General features: G+C 39.0%; 1 protein-coding gene across 3 annotated transcripts in view; it reads left to right on the forward strand.

The window, feature by feature from the left end:
* The window catches only part of LOC111580844 (helicase ARIP4-like), a 111,311-nt gene extending 93,587 nt beyond the window's left edge, over nucleotides 1–17,724 (forward strand). For all 3 annotated transcript variants that reach the window (XM_055012873.1, XM_023288760.3, XM_023288759.3), the window contains 18 exons: nucleotides 1,774–1,994; nucleotides 2,211–2,393; nucleotides 4,160–4,293; nucleotides 5,627–5,823; nucleotides 5,925–6,128; nucleotides 6,217–6,355; nucleotides 6,457–6,634; nucleotides 7,545–7,763; nucleotides 8,027–8,145; nucleotides 8,330–8,454; nucleotides 9,386–9,485; nucleotides 9,582–9,787; nucleotides 11,144–11,319; nucleotides 11,857–12,053; nucleotides 12,136–12,335; nucleotides 12,447–12,536; nucleotides 12,743–12,838; nucleotides 13,727–17,724. In XM_055012873.1, coding sequence (XP_054868848.1) covers nucleotides 1,774–1,994; nucleotides 2,211–2,393; nucleotides 4,160–4,293; nucleotides 5,627–5,823; nucleotides 5,925–6,128; nucleotides 6,217–6,355; nucleotides 6,457–6,634; nucleotides 7,545–7,763; nucleotides 8,027–8,145; nucleotides 8,330–8,454; nucleotides 9,386–9,485; nucleotides 9,582–9,787; nucleotides 11,144–11,319; nucleotides 11,857–12,053; nucleotides 12,136–12,335; nucleotides 12,447–12,536; nucleotides 12,743–12,838; nucleotides 13,727–14,802 — 3,860 coding nt within the window. In that variant the 3' untranslated portion in view covers nucleotides 14,803–17,724. The remainder of the gene's footprint in view (nucleotides 1–1,773; nucleotides 1,995–2,210; nucleotides 2,394–4,159; nucleotides 4,294–5,626; nucleotides 5,824–5,924; nucleotides 6,129–6,216; nucleotides 6,356–6,456; nucleotides 6,635–7,544; nucleotides 7,764–8,026; nucleotides 8,146–8,329; nucleotides 8,455–9,385; nucleotides 9,486–9,581; nucleotides 9,788–11,143; nucleotides 11,320–11,856; nucleotides 12,054–12,135; nucleotides 12,336–12,446; nucleotides 12,537–12,742; nucleotides 12,839–13,726) is intronic.
* Nucleotides 17,725–18,359: the final 635 nt, after the last annotated feature.

Consider the following 18,359-nt stretch of genomic DNA (forward strand, 5'->3'; position numbering starts at 1 on the left):
ATTTGAAAAGTAAAAAGATGACAAGTGAATATACAGTAAATATTTGCAAAAAGGTTTTTAAAAAATCAGAAGACAAGTACATTTTCATTCATTTCACCAGTTCAGTACATTCAATTTAATGTTTAACCCTCTGAGCCTCAAAACCCAACAGCTGCTTTGAAAGACATGTTGTCCTTAAATTAATCATGGGTGACATGGTGTTCAGGCACTTTATTCTACATGTCTCAGTGAAAAAATTAACAAAAGTAAACGGCTTGTTCTTAATAGATTCTGCAAAAAGCTATAAATTCTGCACTCCTTGCCACAACAGTGAAGCCATTAGTGACTCAACAGCAACACACCAAAAAGCCCACCAAAACCTATATTATACGTCTCGTTTAAAAATTTGCAAAAAAAATTACATTGTATGCTTTAACTAGATGCTATTAAAAACAAAAAATTCTGCACTCCTTGTTGCACCCATTAAGTCATGATTGATTCAACTGTGACGAACAGTTATGTGTCAGAAAAATCCATGACTTTGTAGTTCCTTTATGTGTCATATAAAAATTATCCAAAAATAAGCCCTTTACACCGTAATAATATGATAATAAACAAACAATTCTGCACTCTATGACACAACCGAGAAGATATTAGTGGCTCAGCTGTAACCAACAGTCATTTGACAAAAAAATCACTGAGCTGAACTAATAGGAGACAAGTACAGAAAGGTAAATATGTATGGCTTGTAAAATCACTATTCTTCGTCAACATTGGTAACACCTGTAGGCAACATGCTGATTCCATTTTTTTTCATATTTATAGAATAAATATTCAAAGAAGTGTAGCATTTGTTTTTTCTTTATTATGAGTTATGGCATCATAACTTTACTGTGCTACACAAAAGACATTTCTGAGTTTGCATAGAGGTGCAGGACTTTATATTATAGTTAAAAATGAGCCCACCGTGGATGAAAATGTAACAAGAACAGAATGTGCTCGAGGCTCCAATGGTTACATGTGTATGCAAAACTTCTGCACTGCTGTATGTGGAACACACCTTGTAAAGTTTACTATTGTTACTGTGAAGTTTGGAGACACTCAGGTGTTTCATTGTATTCAGGCTGAAGAAATAGGTTGTGTAATGTAGTGTCCTCGCTCCCATTGCTGTCTCACATACTGCAGTATGTGTGAGCTTTAAATACAGGAACAAAATAGTTTCTCATCCTACCATGGTTTCTGCATCCGCAAGAGAAAAATGTGTTTCCTGTATTTAGATGGAAAAAACATTTTTCAAGTTTACACCGTAATGTTTCTCTTTTCCCCTCCTGTTTCACTGCAATATAAATTCCCGTACCTTTAAGCAACAGAAAAAACATGACTAGAAGTGGATAGAACTCAAAAATGTCTTCATTGCAATATGACACAGCCATAAATCCTGAAATTTTTACATTTTTTATTTGTCTCCATGCTTCTCTCCTATCAGCCTAGTTTAGCCAAAACTCTCATGAATTTTGTCACTTTTTAAAAATTGTTTAGTTGATTACAGCTGAGTTACTAATATCTTCTTGGTTGCAACAGGGAGTGAGAGAATTTTTTTTTTTTTTTTTACAGAATTTTCTTGGTGCAAACAGTTTATTTTTGACAATTTTTTTAAGATAACATAAGGTGATTTTAAATTTCGATTTGGCTCATTTTCCCCACAAAACTGAAGGTCACAAATGATGAATGAGAAAATGTGTCTATTTCTTCTACATCTTTTTAAACCTTCCTGTATCTGTTTCGTCTGTTTAGATGTCATAGATCTGAGTTCAGGCGAGGATGACGGCATCATCCACATCAGCAGCGAATCCAACCTCAAGGAGGAGGACGGCGAGCCGAGTGGTGCGCATGCCGACGATGTCCTGAACCAACCGGACGACCAGGGCAGAGTGCTGATCAATCTGAACCACCCGGCTGCAGAGACAGACATTTTCCTGTCGCCCCAGCTGGCCCGAGTGATCAAACCTCACCAGGTACACAGATTTTCTGCTCCTAAAAAACTTCAATCTTACCAAAATGCCGAAACAACTCGCCCAAATCTGCATCATACTCAAAAAATTCCCTTCTGTTGAATGGTTCAAACTAAACTCTACCTTTTTTTCTACACCACCTTGCCGTCTCTCTCCTGTTTTGCCATTTTCCTCCTCTTCCTCATTGCTTCTTCTTGACTTTCACTGCCTTCCCGTCAGATCGGCGGTGTCCGTTTCCTGTACGACAACCTGGTGGAGTCGGTGGAGCGTTTCAGCAGCAGCAGCGGCTTCGGCTGCATCCTCGCCCACAGCATGGGCCTCGGCAAAACGCTGCAGGTCATCTCCTTCATCGACGTCCTGTTCAGACACACCCAGGCTCATACTGTGCTCGCCATCGTACCCGTAAGCACCTGTGCAGTTTTTATTACAAATTTTATATTAAAATGACAGGATTTGAGGATTGAAAGCAAGAAGACACATAAATGTTCCATGTAGGACTCCCAATTGGGGTTAAAAGGGTTTATAATGATAATAATAGTAGTAGTAATAATAATAATAATATTAATAGATATTACAGGACAAGAGGACATCTGTAGAAGTAATTTTGATGTTTATCCTCTAAGTGCTCTTAAATTTAGCCAAATTAATAGTTAATTTCTTACATTTTTACGTGCGTTTATATATGAAAGTATAGTTTTGATGCTTTGAATAAAAAAGAAAAAAAGAATATGAGTTGATTAAATGAAAAAATATGGATGGAACAGGTACTAGGACACAATATACATGCAGACAGCTTGAAGTTATAACAGAAGTGGGATTAAAAGATTTTATTGAAAACATTTTAATGGTTAATGTACTTAAAATAATAGTGGATTTCTTAATTTTTTATGTATGTTTATGGTTTAAAATATAGTTTTGTTACAACGAATTAAAACAAACAAAGAATATAAGTTCATTAAACCAAAAAATTTGGGATGGAACAAGTATTTGGACACAATATATATACAACTACAGCTTGGAGTTATGATAGAGGCAGTGTAATTAAAGGATCTTAGTGAAAACATTAAAGTAATTTTGGTGTAGATCCTGTGTTTGCTGGCATATTTAGACAAATTGTTGTTAGTTTTTTTAAAAATTATTTTTATGTGTCCAGACAGACTTCCAGACTCATGTTCTCACTGCCTTCAACAGTTTAAGTCTGATCATTGTGGGAAGTACAATTTAGGTGCAGTGAATCAAAAAACTCAGAATTTAAGTTGATTAAATCAAAATATATAGAGGAAACAAATACTCTGACACAATATATATGCAGACATAGCTTGAAGTAGCGATAACAAAAGTGGGATTAAAGGATTTTAGTGAAAACATTTAATGTAATTTTGTTGTTAATCCTCTATTTATTTGTAAATTTAGCCAAATTAATAGTAGTTTTTTTTTTATGTATTCAGGTAGACTTCCAGACACTTATGCTCACCTTACAACAGATGCTAAAACCCTTCAGAAAGTTGAATCTGTGCCACGTGGGAAGTAAAGTTTCGGTGCAATGAAACAAGAAAGTACAAATTCTGTGTTCCCATTAGAGATTCAGTTGTGAAAAACAAATATTCAGTGTCTGTTCGACTGAATTGAAGTGAACTGCAGGCTGTATTTACACAGGACAGCGGGGAAAAAACCCTATAAAACCAGAAAATATTGTCGGATTTTAACTTTCTCACTTTCCTTGAAGTTATATGTGACTTTAGATTTCATCAGGAAAATATAAACTTAAAATTGTGATTTTTCAGCAAAAATTGAATGAAAAAATGTTAAAATATACCCCAATTAACAATTATATTTATTATTTTTAATCAACTGAACAATCTATACTTGGAAAGACATATAATTTACCATTAATAATTACCATAAATTGCACAATGTCTTATAATTATATTGTTTGTTGTACACTAAGGGCATTTAAATTGAAAAATTACTGATGTGAAAGTGAGAAATGTTAAAATTTGTGAAGTTATAAAGAGCATGTTCTCAGTATCTGAAATGATTGAATCAAGTCAGAGATGAAATTTTGTCAATGTCAGTTGATCTTGTCAGGACTGGATAAGACGTGAACGGGATCAATACTGAGACTAGACGACAAAAATTGATTATTTTATCTCCTCGTTTCGTTCCAGGTGAACACATTGCAGAACTGGCTGTCGGAGTTCAACATGTGGGTCCCGCCCCCCGAGGCGTTATCTCCAGATACCGACCCGGCGCTGGTGACGCCACGAACATTTAAAGTTCACATCCTCAACGACGAACACAAGTGAGTAACAGAAGCGGAAGCTTAAATCCTTATTTTTAAAACTTAAATCCTACTGTTTGTATGTTGGAACAGCGAGCCGCACAACGGAGCAGCTACACAGGACCTTTTTATTGATTTACATAAAAGCGGCAAGAAAGAATAAAAGACCAAAACAAGTCTCGAGGTCCCGTCTTCCTCGTAGGGTCACAGCAGGCAGGAAACTTTTCCTTTCTGCTAAGCTGACCTTCTCGCTGCCTCCGCCTTTAATCCCCAGCTGGCTTGGCCTTCCTTGCGTCTCTTTGCGAACAGCTGCGTCTACTGGAAAGATTTTCAGATTCTCGTGTTGTGTGTTTGGGATTAGGGGTGGAAGAAATACTGCAAAGTGAGAGTGCAGTTCCATGATGCAGGCTGAAAGTGACACAGTAACCTCATTCTGTCTGTCAGCTTGGTTACAATACATCCTGCAAAGTGTGACTGTTAAAAATTAACTAAGTCAACAAGCATTTTCACTTCTGTTAAAGCTCTTCTCCAACAGAATTGTAATTTATTACAACAGGAATTACTGAAATTCTTGTTTCCTCCTCTTACCCCAAGCAGTTTTGGGGCGTTTCTTTGCTCCTGACACATTTTTCCTCAGTGTGGACTCATTTTTCACTGCAATATAAAGTCCTACACCTCTATGGAAACGGCACAACCATGACCAGAAGTAGACAAAACTCAAAAAAGTCTTCTGAGCATTATGACACAGTTATAATACCATAAATCATAAACTTCTTATGTTTTTCATTTGCCTTCATATTTGTCCCCCGTCAGCCCAGTTTAGTCAAAAAGTCCCAGAATTTATGTCAGTTTGTTTTGATTTTTCTGTTGATGGCACATGAGTTTCAAATATATTCTTGGTTGCTTCGGGAATCACAATTTTTTGCTTGTTTTTTACATAATCTTCTTAGTTCAAAATGATTTATTTTTTGAATAAATCATTAGACCAACAGTCTAAGAGGATTTTATAATCTTAAGCTTAGATTTTTAAATTTTCCCAACAAAAGTCACACATAATTAGTTCAAGAAGCATCTCAAAGGTAAAAATCCAACAATTTTTCCTTTTTTAAAATTTTTTTTAACAGTTTTTTACTCTGATAAATGGTATAATATTGGTGATTGTTTTCAATATGCCTTTCAAATCTCCTGGCAGCTTGATACAAGGTAATCTCTGTTTATTACGTTTTTTTCTTCTCTTGTTTGCTCCTCAGTTTCTTTGCTTTCGTTCAGTTATTTCACTCATTTCATGGTGCTTAAAGGTACTAAGAAAGAATTACGTTTTAAACCCATCTTTATTCTTTCTTATGCGATGCAGGAACACAGCAACCAGGGCCAAGGTGGTGGAGGACTGGGCTCGGGACGGAGGGGTTCTGCTGATGGGATACGAGATGTATCGGCTGCTGTCGCTGAAGAAAAGCTTCGTTACTGGAAGGAAGAAGAAGAGCAAAAAAACAACTGGACCTGTTGTTATCGACCTGGATGAGGAGGACAGGCAGCAGGAACTGCTTAAAGGTAGGAGAAAGTGGGGAAGATAATAGAGGATACAGAGGAAGAAAAAACAGGTCCAGTGTGGAATCTGTCAGAAGTAAATATCATGACTTGTCCTCCTCCAGGTATTGAGAAAGCGTTGGCCCGGCCCGGTCCAGATGTGGTCATCTGCGACGAAGGACATCGCATCAAGAACTGCCACGCCAGCACGTCCCAGGCTTTAAAGAACATCCGAACCCGACGGCGCGTGGTCCTGACCGGATATCCACTGCAGAACAACCTCATCGAGTACTGGTGCATGGTCGACTTTGTCCGACCCGACTTCTTAGGTAGGAAACTGGATCTGTGGAATATTGTGTTCCACAATTACCTGCCGAGATGTTTGTTTTTTAAGCAGAGATCTTGTTCGTATTTTAGGTACGCGGCAGGAGTTCAGCAACATGTTTGAGCGCCCCATTCTGAACGGGCAGTGCGTGGACAGCACACCTCAGGACATCCAGCTGATGAGGTACCGGAGCCACGTCCTGCACAGCCTACTGGAGGGCTTCGTCCAGAGGTAGGAGTCAGAATCACTGTCCCCAAGCTCAGTCTTCCCTAAACATTCTTAACCTTTAATAAGCCTTTGCAAATATTTACTGTGATTTGTCTTTAATCCAGGCGAGGCCACGATGTCCTGAGGGACCAGCTGCCCTCGAAGGAGGAACATGTGATCCTGGTGCGTCTGTCTCCCCTGCAGAGGGCGCTGTACACCGAGTTCATGAACCGCTTCAGGGAGGCAGGAAACACTGGCTGGCTCAGCCTCAACCCCCTCAAAGCTTTCTGCGTCTGCTGCAAGGTGAGCAGTGACTCTGGAAGTCTGTCTGGAAATTTAAAAAAAAATAATAACAAAAAAATCCACTATTTATTTGATAAAATTTACTCACAAGTAGAGGATAAAGACCAAAATTCCTTCTACAAATATCTTCTTGTTCTGCACGAGTTACTGCAGTTTTGTTCTGCAAGTTATTATTAAATAATCTGGGCATTTCTTTGCTACTGTCACTTTTTTACTTGCTGTGGGCTCATTTTTCACTACAATATAAAGTCCTACACCTCTATGGAAACAGCAACTATGACTAGTAGAGAAGATTCAAAAATGTCTTCTGTGCAGAATGACAAAGTTATAAAACCATAAATCATACAAAAAGAAAAAAACAAAAGTTAAATTTCTTTGATTATTTATTTCTCAAAAATTGAAAACAACTGGAATCAACATGTGCAATATTTTTCTAAGAGCCCGCTGATGTTACAAATACGGGATGAACATTTTGGAAACTCTACAAACTATAGATGTTTTGCTACCTACACATTTAATTTCCAGACTTGTCTCCTATCTGCTCTCTAAGTTCAGTCAAAATTCTTGTCACAGAAGTATTGGTCAAGGTTAAATTGCAAATGGTTTTAAGGTTGCATCTATTAGAGCAGAATTTTTAGTTTTTTACAAAATCTGGTTAGTGCCAAAGGGTAATTTTTGGCATTTAAAAAAACATGACAAGTGGAATGAACTGATTTTATTGAAACATCACATTTTAAATGCATTTTTCCATTAAAAAAAAAAAGAAACATTGAATATCCAATGATTCTTTCCGCTTTTACAGCCTTTGACTCTGATAAATGTTGTATTTTTTTAAGGAAAACATGCGATAATCATAAAGAGAATATTGGTGTTTTTATTTCACTAAATGCAAATGAATGATGTTCCACAGATTTGGAACCACCCCGATGTTCTGTATGAGGCCCTGCAGAAGGAAAACATGGCGAGTGACCATGATTTAGATCTGGACGACATCACCTCAACGGGAAACGCTCGATGTCCAACAGCACCCAATCAAAAGTCCAAGAACGTGGACAATCCCAATGCTATTGGTGGACTGAGTCTGAACCAGCTGCAGGAGAAAGCCAACCAGGTCATCACCTATGAATGGGTACGTTGTAATTCCAAAAAAAGCTACTGCGTTAAAGTCTGTAATATGTTCCTGACCCCTTTAGCACTTATTGACTGGAGTTCCATTTGTCCTAAAGCAAAATTTCAGTGATATTGCTTCAAAAATATTGATATATATGAGCATTTAAACACAGTCTGGCCCATAGCTTCACTTCAACACTTGTTTGTGACCTAAAGAGAAACAACACTTAATCTGCTGATCTAAGTGCAGTTTTAACCTTTTCTTTCTTCTCACTCATCCAGGCGAAGGATATCATGTGCGACTACAAGCCTGGCATCCTGGAGTACTCGGCAAAGATGGTTCTGCTGTTCCATTTAATCGAGGAGAGCGTCAGGAAGGGAGACAAGCTCCTTGTTTTCAGGTAAAAGTTTACACAAAAAACACCAGATTTCAGATTTTTGGAATTAAATTAGAAGAGAAACGGTTTTATTTTTAGATTTTGTCCTTTGCAGCTTTTCTCAGCTTTACTTTCTGCTTGTTCAGTGCTACTTCCTGTGACATTTGGATGTGATCTGATCTCCTATTCTGTTTGTTTCCTCCTGCAGTCAGAGTTTATCTACGCTCACCGTGATCGAGGATTTCCTGGCTAAGAGGCCAATGCCTCCGACGCCCAACACACCCAGCAGAGACAGAACCAACCAGACCTGGGTCAGAAACCTCAACTACTACAGTAAGTCATCATTTATCATCTTTAAAAGATGCTTCAGGTGATTCAGTCCATATTGTGAGTAGAAAAGTTATTTTAAACTCAGAGGCAGATAATGGCAGCTGTGGCTCAGGAGAAATTAATGTCTATTTTGACATTCGTAAGCTGTGATGAACTAAGCTGATAAATGTGCTCTTTATACAAGGATATGTGTTCCTTAATGTAGTGATTTGTTTTGTACATGTCTCTCATTAACTTACAATGAGTGCTGCCACCTACTGGTGATCTTTTATGATTATACACAAACATCAGTATGCACAACTGTTGGGTTTTTTTTGCCTTATTTAGAGATATTTAAATGTTTTTCTTTAGAAATATGAGCTGCATCACTTACTTAATTGCTTAAGCAAACTAAGAAAAAAGTTGTTAAAGACCAATCACAAGCAAATATAATTTATCTATGGATATCTACCTGTAGCTTCAACATGTCTTGTACATTTTCTTTGTTATGGCTTTATTATATTTTTATATTTAGCCTTATTCTTCTTTTGTAATTCTTGTCCTACTACTTTCATGCCTCATCTGTATCCAGCTGCTGTAACATGTAAATATCCCAGACAAGAGATAAATAAAGTTTATCTAATTTAAGTTTCGTTTTAAATAAATATATGGTTATTTGATGTTACACAAATTTGTAGTCAATAATTACTTTTTTCCTCTATATATTTTTATTTTTCCCTTGTCTTTACATCATTTCTTTCTTTATATGTTACAAACGAGTGTATGAATAATCTGATGTAGTCAAATAAGTAAAGTAGAGCCTTTAAAATGAATAAGGTGAAAAGGCATGGAATGAAATTAATTACACCATCAACTAAAGCAAGCGATAAAATATCCCAGCACATAAAGCTGCAGGAAACTCTATTTTGACTGTGTGGTATTTGGTCTTTTGAAGGACTGGATGGAAGCACAACAGCCTCAGAGAGAGAGCGACTGATAAACCAGTTCAACGATCCGTCCAACACCTCAGCGTGGGTCTTCTTGTTGTCAACCAGGTAACATACAGCCACAATATTAATACCATAAAATTATGGTAAAGAAAAAAACTGAACACACCTTCATCTTCTTGCTGATCTCTGTGTGGATCTCAGGGCTGGTTGTCTCGGTGTGAACCTGATCGGAGCGAACCGTGTCGTGGTCTTCGACGCCTCCTGGAACCCATGTCACGACGCTCAGGCCGTGTGTCGTGTTTACCGCTACGGCCAGAGGAAGCCATGTCACATCTACCGACTGGTCTGCGACTTCACGCTGGAGAAGAAGATCTACGACCGACAGATCTCCAAACAGGGAATGTCAGGTGAGTTCAGAGCAGCTGCAGAATATTACAACATCCGCAGTCAAATCACTACCTCTAAACTCTACCAAAAATGCATACATGACAGGGTTAATAGCACATCCAGTTTGTGTTATTTATTTTTTTACGTACTGGCAACATTTCCAATTGCAAATTCAGTAGCAGACATACATTAGGCAAAGTTTTGATGCACTTCTCTGATGCTCAGCCACTGTAAATTTCACTTTATTGTGACAAAAACAGAAAAATTAACACTCTTTTAAAGTAAAATCCCCAAATTTACACCAGAATCTGTAAAATCTTCGAGAACTGTCAGGTTTCAACTTTCTGACAGAACTACTCATCTGGCACTTACAGTTTAATTGGGAAACTTAACCAGATCTAAGCTTGAAATCATGATAGCAGTTTATTCCAAATCTCTCAGTTAATAAATTTGTCCAAAAAAATAACCATTTGTTCTAACCAGATTCTGTGAAGGAAAAAAAAAATTCTGCAGCTCTTGAACCTTGAAATCATTGCTGACTCTACTGCAACCAACACTCATGTGAAGAAAATTCAGACTTTTCAGCTGAACTGCAGGCTATGTATAACGACTAGACTAAAATGGAAATAGAATTAATGTTAATTAATGTAGTACAATACGTACAGTATGTAGAGTCACCATTTTTTCTAGTGTTTGTAACATGTGGGCACTTGTAGATTCCATTTTTAAACATTTATAGAAAAAAATCTAAGAATTTAATCTTGAATTCTTTATTTATTTATGATTTATGGCATAAAAAAACTACTGCACAAAAGACATTCTTGAGTTCTCTCTGCCTCTAGCGATGGTTGGCTGGACCATATGAACAATGCATTTAGTAATTTGTGAAGACTGTAAAGAGCTTAAACTGTCATGTGAGTGGTTTTACAAATTCATGTCAACTTCCTGCTATGACAGTTGCACTTTTGACTTTAACTAAAGCTTTTAACTTTAACTATCTGAAATCCAATCACATTATCTGTCAGAAAAATCACAGTTAGATATTTTCTTTAAGCCATGAATGATTCAGCCCTACTCTGTCAAGCTTCTGTCAGTAGTCAGACTCACTGAAAACCTCCTTCTGTGTGAACAGACCCCCCGAAACTAAATAATCAGCTTTGTGCTGAAGCTGCAGCTCTTCTGCTAAGAGGCTCTTGTCTGACAGAGTAAACTGTCCCAAGTGTTTGCCCTAAGCTTCGACTGCTGAGAGACACATTTAGGCCACGAAGAGTGTCTGTAAAAATGAGCCTTTATCCTTTATATAAGTTTTTGCCTACATATTTTCACATACTCATGATGGGATTTTTCATGTTGATTTTCCCCTCTTCGTCCTTTAGACCGTGTGGTGGATGATCTGAACCCAGTGCTGACCTTTACCAGAAAGGAAGTGGAGTCTCTTCTTCATTTTGTGGAGGAGGAACCAGATCCTTCCCAGGTGCAGCTGAAGCCTCAGGAGGAGATGGAGAGCGTCCTCGGGAAGGCTCTGTACCGTTACTCTCACCTGATTACGAAGGTAGACGAACAGAGATTTTTTAATCCTTATAGAGGTCATAAAGGCAAAACATGTGGGAATATTTTATCAGCTTCACCAGCTCCAAGTCTGCAGGATTTTTGCATTGTGCATTGCAGCTGAAAACTCATTTTCTAAGGACTGGCAGTTCATCTTAACTAGAGATAATTAACAATAAGTCACCTTGCAGCTGAATGAAAACATTGAATGTCTCTTTAGTTAACCACTGAACTGCATTTTTAGAATACATTGGAGGTGGGAGCTACACCGAGCGGTTGCAATTACACTTTGCTTTATATTTATAACACCGTTTCAAAATAGCCTGTGAGGTGCTGGAGAGGCGGTGAGTCATGTGGTAATTAGGGTTCCCCACTTGGCACTTTTCATGTGTTTTTATTGCTGCAGATCGGCATAAGCCACTGAAAAGTAGTGCTTAGATGGTGGCATTCTAAATTACATACAAAGTTTTCTGCAAGTGGAAAGAGCGAGATGCTATGAAAGAATGAGGAAGTTTAAAACTCTCTCCATCCTCTATTCCAGCAACCATTCCCTCACGAGTCGCTGCTGATCGACCGCAGAGAGCTGAAGCTGAGCAACGCCGAGAAGAAAGCCGCCAAGAAGGGCTACGAAGAAGAGAAGAGGGCCTCAGTGCCGTACACCCGGCCATCGTATGCTCACTACTACCCGGCCAGCGACCAGAGCCTCACCAACATCCCTGCATTCAGTCAGAGAAACTGGTCAGTGATTCAAGGTTTTCTCAAATTCTTACACTTTGTCAGATGTAAACAACGTCTAAACCTGCTTTTAAAATCTCCCCAGGCGTCCTCCCACTCGCACTGAGGAAAAGCCGGTGACCAGCGTCCGGCCAGTCCAGTCGACTCCAGTTCCCATGATCCCTCGCCAGGCGACTGCAGGCTCCGCCCTGGACAACGATTCCTCCAGGTCCGGCCTCGGAGGATTCCCTGTCAACTGCCTGCAAAAAGCTGGCGTGTTTGTGCAGAAAATTGTCACCACTACTGGTAGGCAAATTGTGCACACACTACATTTTTTTGACCTCATTTTTATCCATATTTGCTCATAATATTCATGTTTGTAGACACTCTTAAATCATCCTTTTCTGTCTCTTCTAGACATCGTGATTCCAGACACCAACAGCTCCACAGATGTTCAGGCCAGGATCACCGCTGGAGAAAGTATCCATGTCATCAGGGGCACAAAAGGTACAAAACTCCTTTATTAGACTCTGAAAAACTTGACTTCTTTAGTCCAGCTTTTCAAATTTGAGAATTTACTGCTTGTCTCATATGATAGTGAACTAAATATCTTCATTTAGTCAGTTAGCAAGAAAACTATCAGGATGATTAATCAGTTTTTTATCAAATTTCTGTGTTTACTCACAATTTCTTTCACTTTTTGGCTGTTTTAGGGACTTACATTAGGACGTCTGATGGCCGAATCTTTGCCATCAGAGCAGCTAATAAAGCCAAGACAGTGGAGGAGAGTACAACAGCGCCACCCAAAGGTAGGATGATAAATTTACCAGAATTGCTACTGTCACGTTTTTCTTCAGTGGGTTTATTTTTCACTGCAATAAAAAGTCCTGCACCTCAATGGAAACAACACAACCACAGCTAGAAGCAGAGAGAGCTAAAAAATATCTTCTGTTCAGAATAGCAAAGTCATAATCACACAAATGATTAAAAAAAACTTTTAAAAAGTTAAATTTCTTTGATTATTTATTTGACAAAAACTGAAAAAACTGGTATAAACATGTACAAAATTTTGCAAGTGCCTTCAGGTATTACCATAACTGGAAAAAATGGTGTTTGCACACAAAATAAATATTTTAACATTTGTAATTGGTTTTCATATGTATTCTGTCTGTTCAAGAAAACACAACCTGCAATTCAGCCAGAAGCCCTCAAATTTTTGTCTCATGACTCTTGAAGTGCAGTCGAGTCATTCTTGACTTTACAATTGTGACAAGCAATGCAATTTTTTTAGTTTTTTACACTATCTAGTCAGAGCAGTGTTTATTTTTTGGCAAATTTTCAATGAGACATGTAGAATAATGTGATTTTGCTGAAAAATTTCAATTTTAAGCTTAGGTTTGGTTAATTTTCCTGACAAAACCTGAAGACACAGAAGTTAGAGGACAACTGGGAGTTAAAATCTAACTATGCTTTCTGAGCTTACAATTTCTGGCTTTAGCAAACAGTGTCATTTTAAATAAATAATAAAAAATCCCTTTCAAACCGACTGGTGGGTTTTGTGATTCAAAGTGTAGATAAGACACTATAAGATGAGGAAACCACTACTGACATTGCACTATTCTTTATGTGAACTCAGTTTGTGTAAATAATGTCTTTCAGCTTCTCAATCTACCATCCAATCCTTTTGTTCTTCTCAGACTCGCAAGCCCCACCTCAGGATGTTTCAACCAATGGCAGCAACAGTTGCCTGTCACCTGACAGGAAGCAGCAGGCAGCCTCCAAGCCTTTGCCCCGCCCTCTTTCACCTGACGGACCGGAGATCATCAACGAGCTGCAGCGCTACACGGATGTAACCGGATCTGGAGGCTCAGCGGGATCCGGCGTCCAGCCAGAGGGGGCAGCAGAGAGCAACCAGCCTCCCACCAAACCCGCCAATGGCAGCAGCTTTACTGGTGGAAACATGAGCCACCACGACGCCTCTGTGACTAACGTAATTCAGCCCAACATGGACGCCACCGCCGCCCAGGACCTGAGAACAGGCTCCAAGCGTAAAGCCTCCACCCCATCCCTGGATGAGCGAGCCAGTAAGCAGCCCTCCAACGGTAAACACTCCTCAGCCCCTCTGGCCTCTCAAGGCTTCCCCTTCACTGGGGGTTACGGCCTCCCACCAATGGGGTTCAACTCGGCCATGCTGGGCGGCTCTCTGGGGCATCCTCTGTTCATGGGGGCAGGCTCTCGTTACTTCCAGCCCCCCCATGCTCAGCTGGGCGACCCCAGTTACATGTACACAGATCTGTTTGGATTGGGCGGAGCCGGCGCTGTCCCCACCTCCTCGTCTTCCCCTTCATCCACAACAATCACCGCTTCTGCAGTCTCATCTTCCTCATCCTCCTCTGCTCCAGTCAAAGCTGCCAGCTCCCTCCCAGGAGCCCTGCCTCCCTTCATGCTGAGCCCCAGTATGGCTGGCATGGCCGGGATGCTGCCTTCAGGCTTCCCACTCACCTACAGCCCATCTCTGGCCAGCCTCTACTCAGGCTCGATGCTGCCGGGGGGTCTGCCTGGTCCGGCCGCAACCCCTGGTCCTGCTGGAGCCAGTTTCCTGTCCCAGTACCCTCCCACTGCTGCCTCCAGCTCCTCGTCATCCTCCCCTTCCTCCTTCTCCTCCTCGGCTCGATCTGAGGGCCACCGGGGTCCGGTTCTGATTAACGGCGGCGACGTCAGCAGGGAGAACAGCTCGGACGATGACGATGTGATTGAAGTGAGGGGGCAGTGACGGAAGAACGATGCGGTTTCTGGAGAAAGCTTTTAGCAGTTTAGTAATCGTCAAAATAGGATGACCCCCTATTTGCCCGGATGCAGATTTCAAAGAGTCTGTGGTCAGAAATAGACTAAAAGTGAAAGACGGTGACAACAACTGAGCCCTTGACGAAGTGTTTCCTCTGATCATCTCTGCAAAAACAGTCTGGACGGGGATCGAACACAGACTGGACACTGAGCGACAAATCTTGATGCTGAAAATCGGAAGATGAAAGCTGATAAAAGCTCCAGAGGGAAGGTGAAAATGGAAATCAGAGGAATTTGGGCTTCCAAGTGTTTTGTTTTGGGTTTTTTTTTTTTTTTTTGTCCAATTACTGGCATTAAGATGCTAATCACTGGACTGAGTACTGCTGAGCGTGGACCTGCAGTGACCAGAAACGGCCACTAGTTGTACTGTCGGCTTTAGAGATTCTAGTTCTGCAGCTTTGCTAAATGTTAAAATTCTTGCTTTCAGCTAATTTAAAAAAAAGACTACAGCTGGGTGGAAGTTGCTTATGATTAAAAAAAAACAAACAAAAAGGTTTGACACTTAAGTTAGGTGGTTAAAAATCTGTTGAAATGGTATTGTTTGTCACTTGTTGAATATTGCTACTGAATATTTCTTTAAAAAAAAGAAAATGTTAGCAGATCAAACAAAGCGTTTTGATGGAACTTGATAATTCACTGCCAGGTTAGCGGTTCATGAAGAAGTAAAAAAAAAAATTAAAAAAAAAAAGACACGGGATCACGTTGAATTGTTGTTGTTGAGGATGAGGTTGGAGACATTTACCGAAACTTTAAAAGAATGTACGCGAAATCAAATGCCTTTATACCAGGCCTTTTTGAAAAGACTCCTTCTGTTTAGGCATCAAACATGGTAAGATTTAGATTTTTCTTTTTCGTGTGTGCGTGTATTTTCTATTTATGTAATCGACTTTTTAAAGAAAACGATTGCCTATGAGAAAAACAAAAACAGCCAGGTGAAAATGAGAAAAAAAAAACTAGTGAGGTGTCCTCCTTGTAGCGGAGAAAAACAACCAACAGAAAATGCCTTTTTGCCTCCATCTTTCTGAATGTTAACTGTGAGAGATGAGAGGTAAAGAGAGACAGACGGTCACAGCGGCTCTCTGAATCTCACCCGCAGTCTTACTGTAGCCTAGCGAAAAACGATGCAAAACACTCACTCAAGCCTATATATGTATTTGTACAACAAACCCCTGGAGGAAACTAAGCCGGCAAAAACCCCGAGTTTCTTTGGTTACGCTAGTGTCATTACTGTGTTCGAGTCTGCGTGTCGTGTTTTTAAGGGTTACAAAAGGAATCATTTAAAAGGTATATAAATAGAAACTTGTGTTACTCGGTTCAGTAACTTCTTCTCAACACAGATTTCACCTCTGCTCTGCTGGTTTTCCTTTAGTTTTTCTTTCTCGTCACATTTTGTTGAGCAAACCAAACCAATTTTTTTAAGTAAAGATGGTAGCTTTGCCAAAAACAAAATAAGAAAAAGAAATGCACAAGCACATCAGAAACCTCCATCAAAGAGGAATTGTGTCTTAAGAGACCAAATAATGTGGCAGAGCAGAATTAAAATCTACCACAGTGACACGCTTTTTCTCTCAACGGCATCCTCATTCGAAGTACATATCCGCACTGTGCTGCACTGTAAAAGAGACACAAATCTGTATACATCAATTATTGGTTTAAAGTTGGAAAAAGCTTCATCGTGTGACCAAGTTCCCTTTAGATCATCCTGCTGTTCCATCTTCTCAAACGGCTGCAGCAAGAGCTTTCAAAAAACCACTAGCTCTTCAGTTGAAACATCATCGAGCAAAGACTTAAGCATTTCCCGCTTTTTTGTCATTTCCCGCTCTTCATCATTTTTCCCGCCCTTTTTCTCTTCCACATGCTAGTTTACTTATTTTTTTTGTTTGTTTTTTTTTTTTTGCTCTCTTCTTTTTACAATGTTTGAATTTACCAAATTAATTTATTTATGACGGTGCATATTTATTCATTTGTATTTTTATTTTTGTACAACGTCTTTTCTTTTTTTTGGGGTTTCCATTTGTTTCTTCATTATCTTGTTTGCGAGAATTTTATGGTCATATTAGTATTTGTTGTTACTACAGATGGTCTTTTTTGTGTTTGGTGGGTTTTTTTTGTTTGTTTCTTTTTTGAGAACTGATCATCAGCCAGTCTGACCCAACACATGTGAAACTGTGCAGAGCTTGCATGTGGACCAACCAATTAAGGTGTTGAATATCCAGGATGGATTAAACATCCGACGACTGATGAGAAACCCCCAGAAAATGACACCAGGGATGCTTCGATATTCAGCAAAATTGAGCCGCTTTGAAACCATTTTCTGATCTGAATGAACTCAGATAATTGGAGTACAAATGTATAATCTGAATAATATGAGCCATTTGTGTGCATGTAAGCTCAAATCACAAGTAGTGGGTCAGGGGCAGTCCAAACACTTATCCGCTGAAAAAAAGACAACGATATCAAGTGCTTTTTTTTTTTTTTGTTTTTTTTTTTAAATGGTCCATCACCATATCATCAGAACTGTCCATCAAAATGCATTTCCTCAGTTTTGAACTGTTTTGGTTGTCAGCTCGGCAGACTGACTGCTCTTTACTTTCACAGCTTTCTACTTGAATTTACATATTTATTTATACAAGTCAGTTCGCGTCGGATAAGCCGAGCCGACTGTCTGAATTCCATTTTAGTGGAGGAGGAGATTAAAATCTGCTGTCTTTGAGGATTGGCTCCAGTCAAAGCCTGATGTGTAGATTATCGATGGATAATGTGTATGACCCTGGATTACTTTGAGATCCTTTTTTTTTGTTTGTTTGTTTTTTTTGAAGTTTGTAAATAAAAAGAAATATGTTCAAAATAATACTTTTCCTAATTTCTTTATATCCGTAGTTGTAACTCGCTTTGTCGCTCCCACACACACTCAAACACACACTAAGGACACCTAAATTTGACAAAAACTGCAATGCATTCAAGAAAGTGTGCCAGATTTACAGTTTCTTGACAAGAATAGTTTAATTTCAGCCAAAACCCTGTGAAATATACATAATCATACTATGTTTGTGCAATTTTTAACACAGTAATCGACAGTATTTTATATTTAGCTTGACCTAACTAGGTTTTTGCATGTCTCATCTCATTCTGAATAAGAAATTTCACCTAAAAACTCCTAAGCACCCCCAAAAAAAAGCCAAACAAAGCAATTGTAGTTTTGGTTTTGACTCATTTGAGCTTTAAGGTGTTTTTTTCTTCAAAATTCTGATGAGTAATCAAACATTTGAAAAAAAAAATCTGATTTTTTGCATCATCACAGCCTTGCAGCATCTTGAATCACCTCCAGGCAGAAATAAAATTAGAGTTTTATTCCAATTAATTGACTTTTGAGAGCACATTGCAAATTATGCCAATAATCACAGGTGTTTTACATGAATATATGACAGTTGTTTTATGTTCTTTTTCCCTGCACACAACATAAATATGACCACTGGGTGAACCAAA

Source organism: Amphiprion ocellaris, chromosome 8, assembly GCF_022539595.1.
Source record: "Amphiprion ocellaris isolate individual 3 ecotype Okinawa chromosome 8, ASM2253959v1, whole genome shotgun sequence".
Taxonomy (NCBI): domain Eukaryota; kingdom Metazoa; phylum Chordata; class Actinopteri; family Pomacentridae; genus Amphiprion; species Amphiprion ocellaris.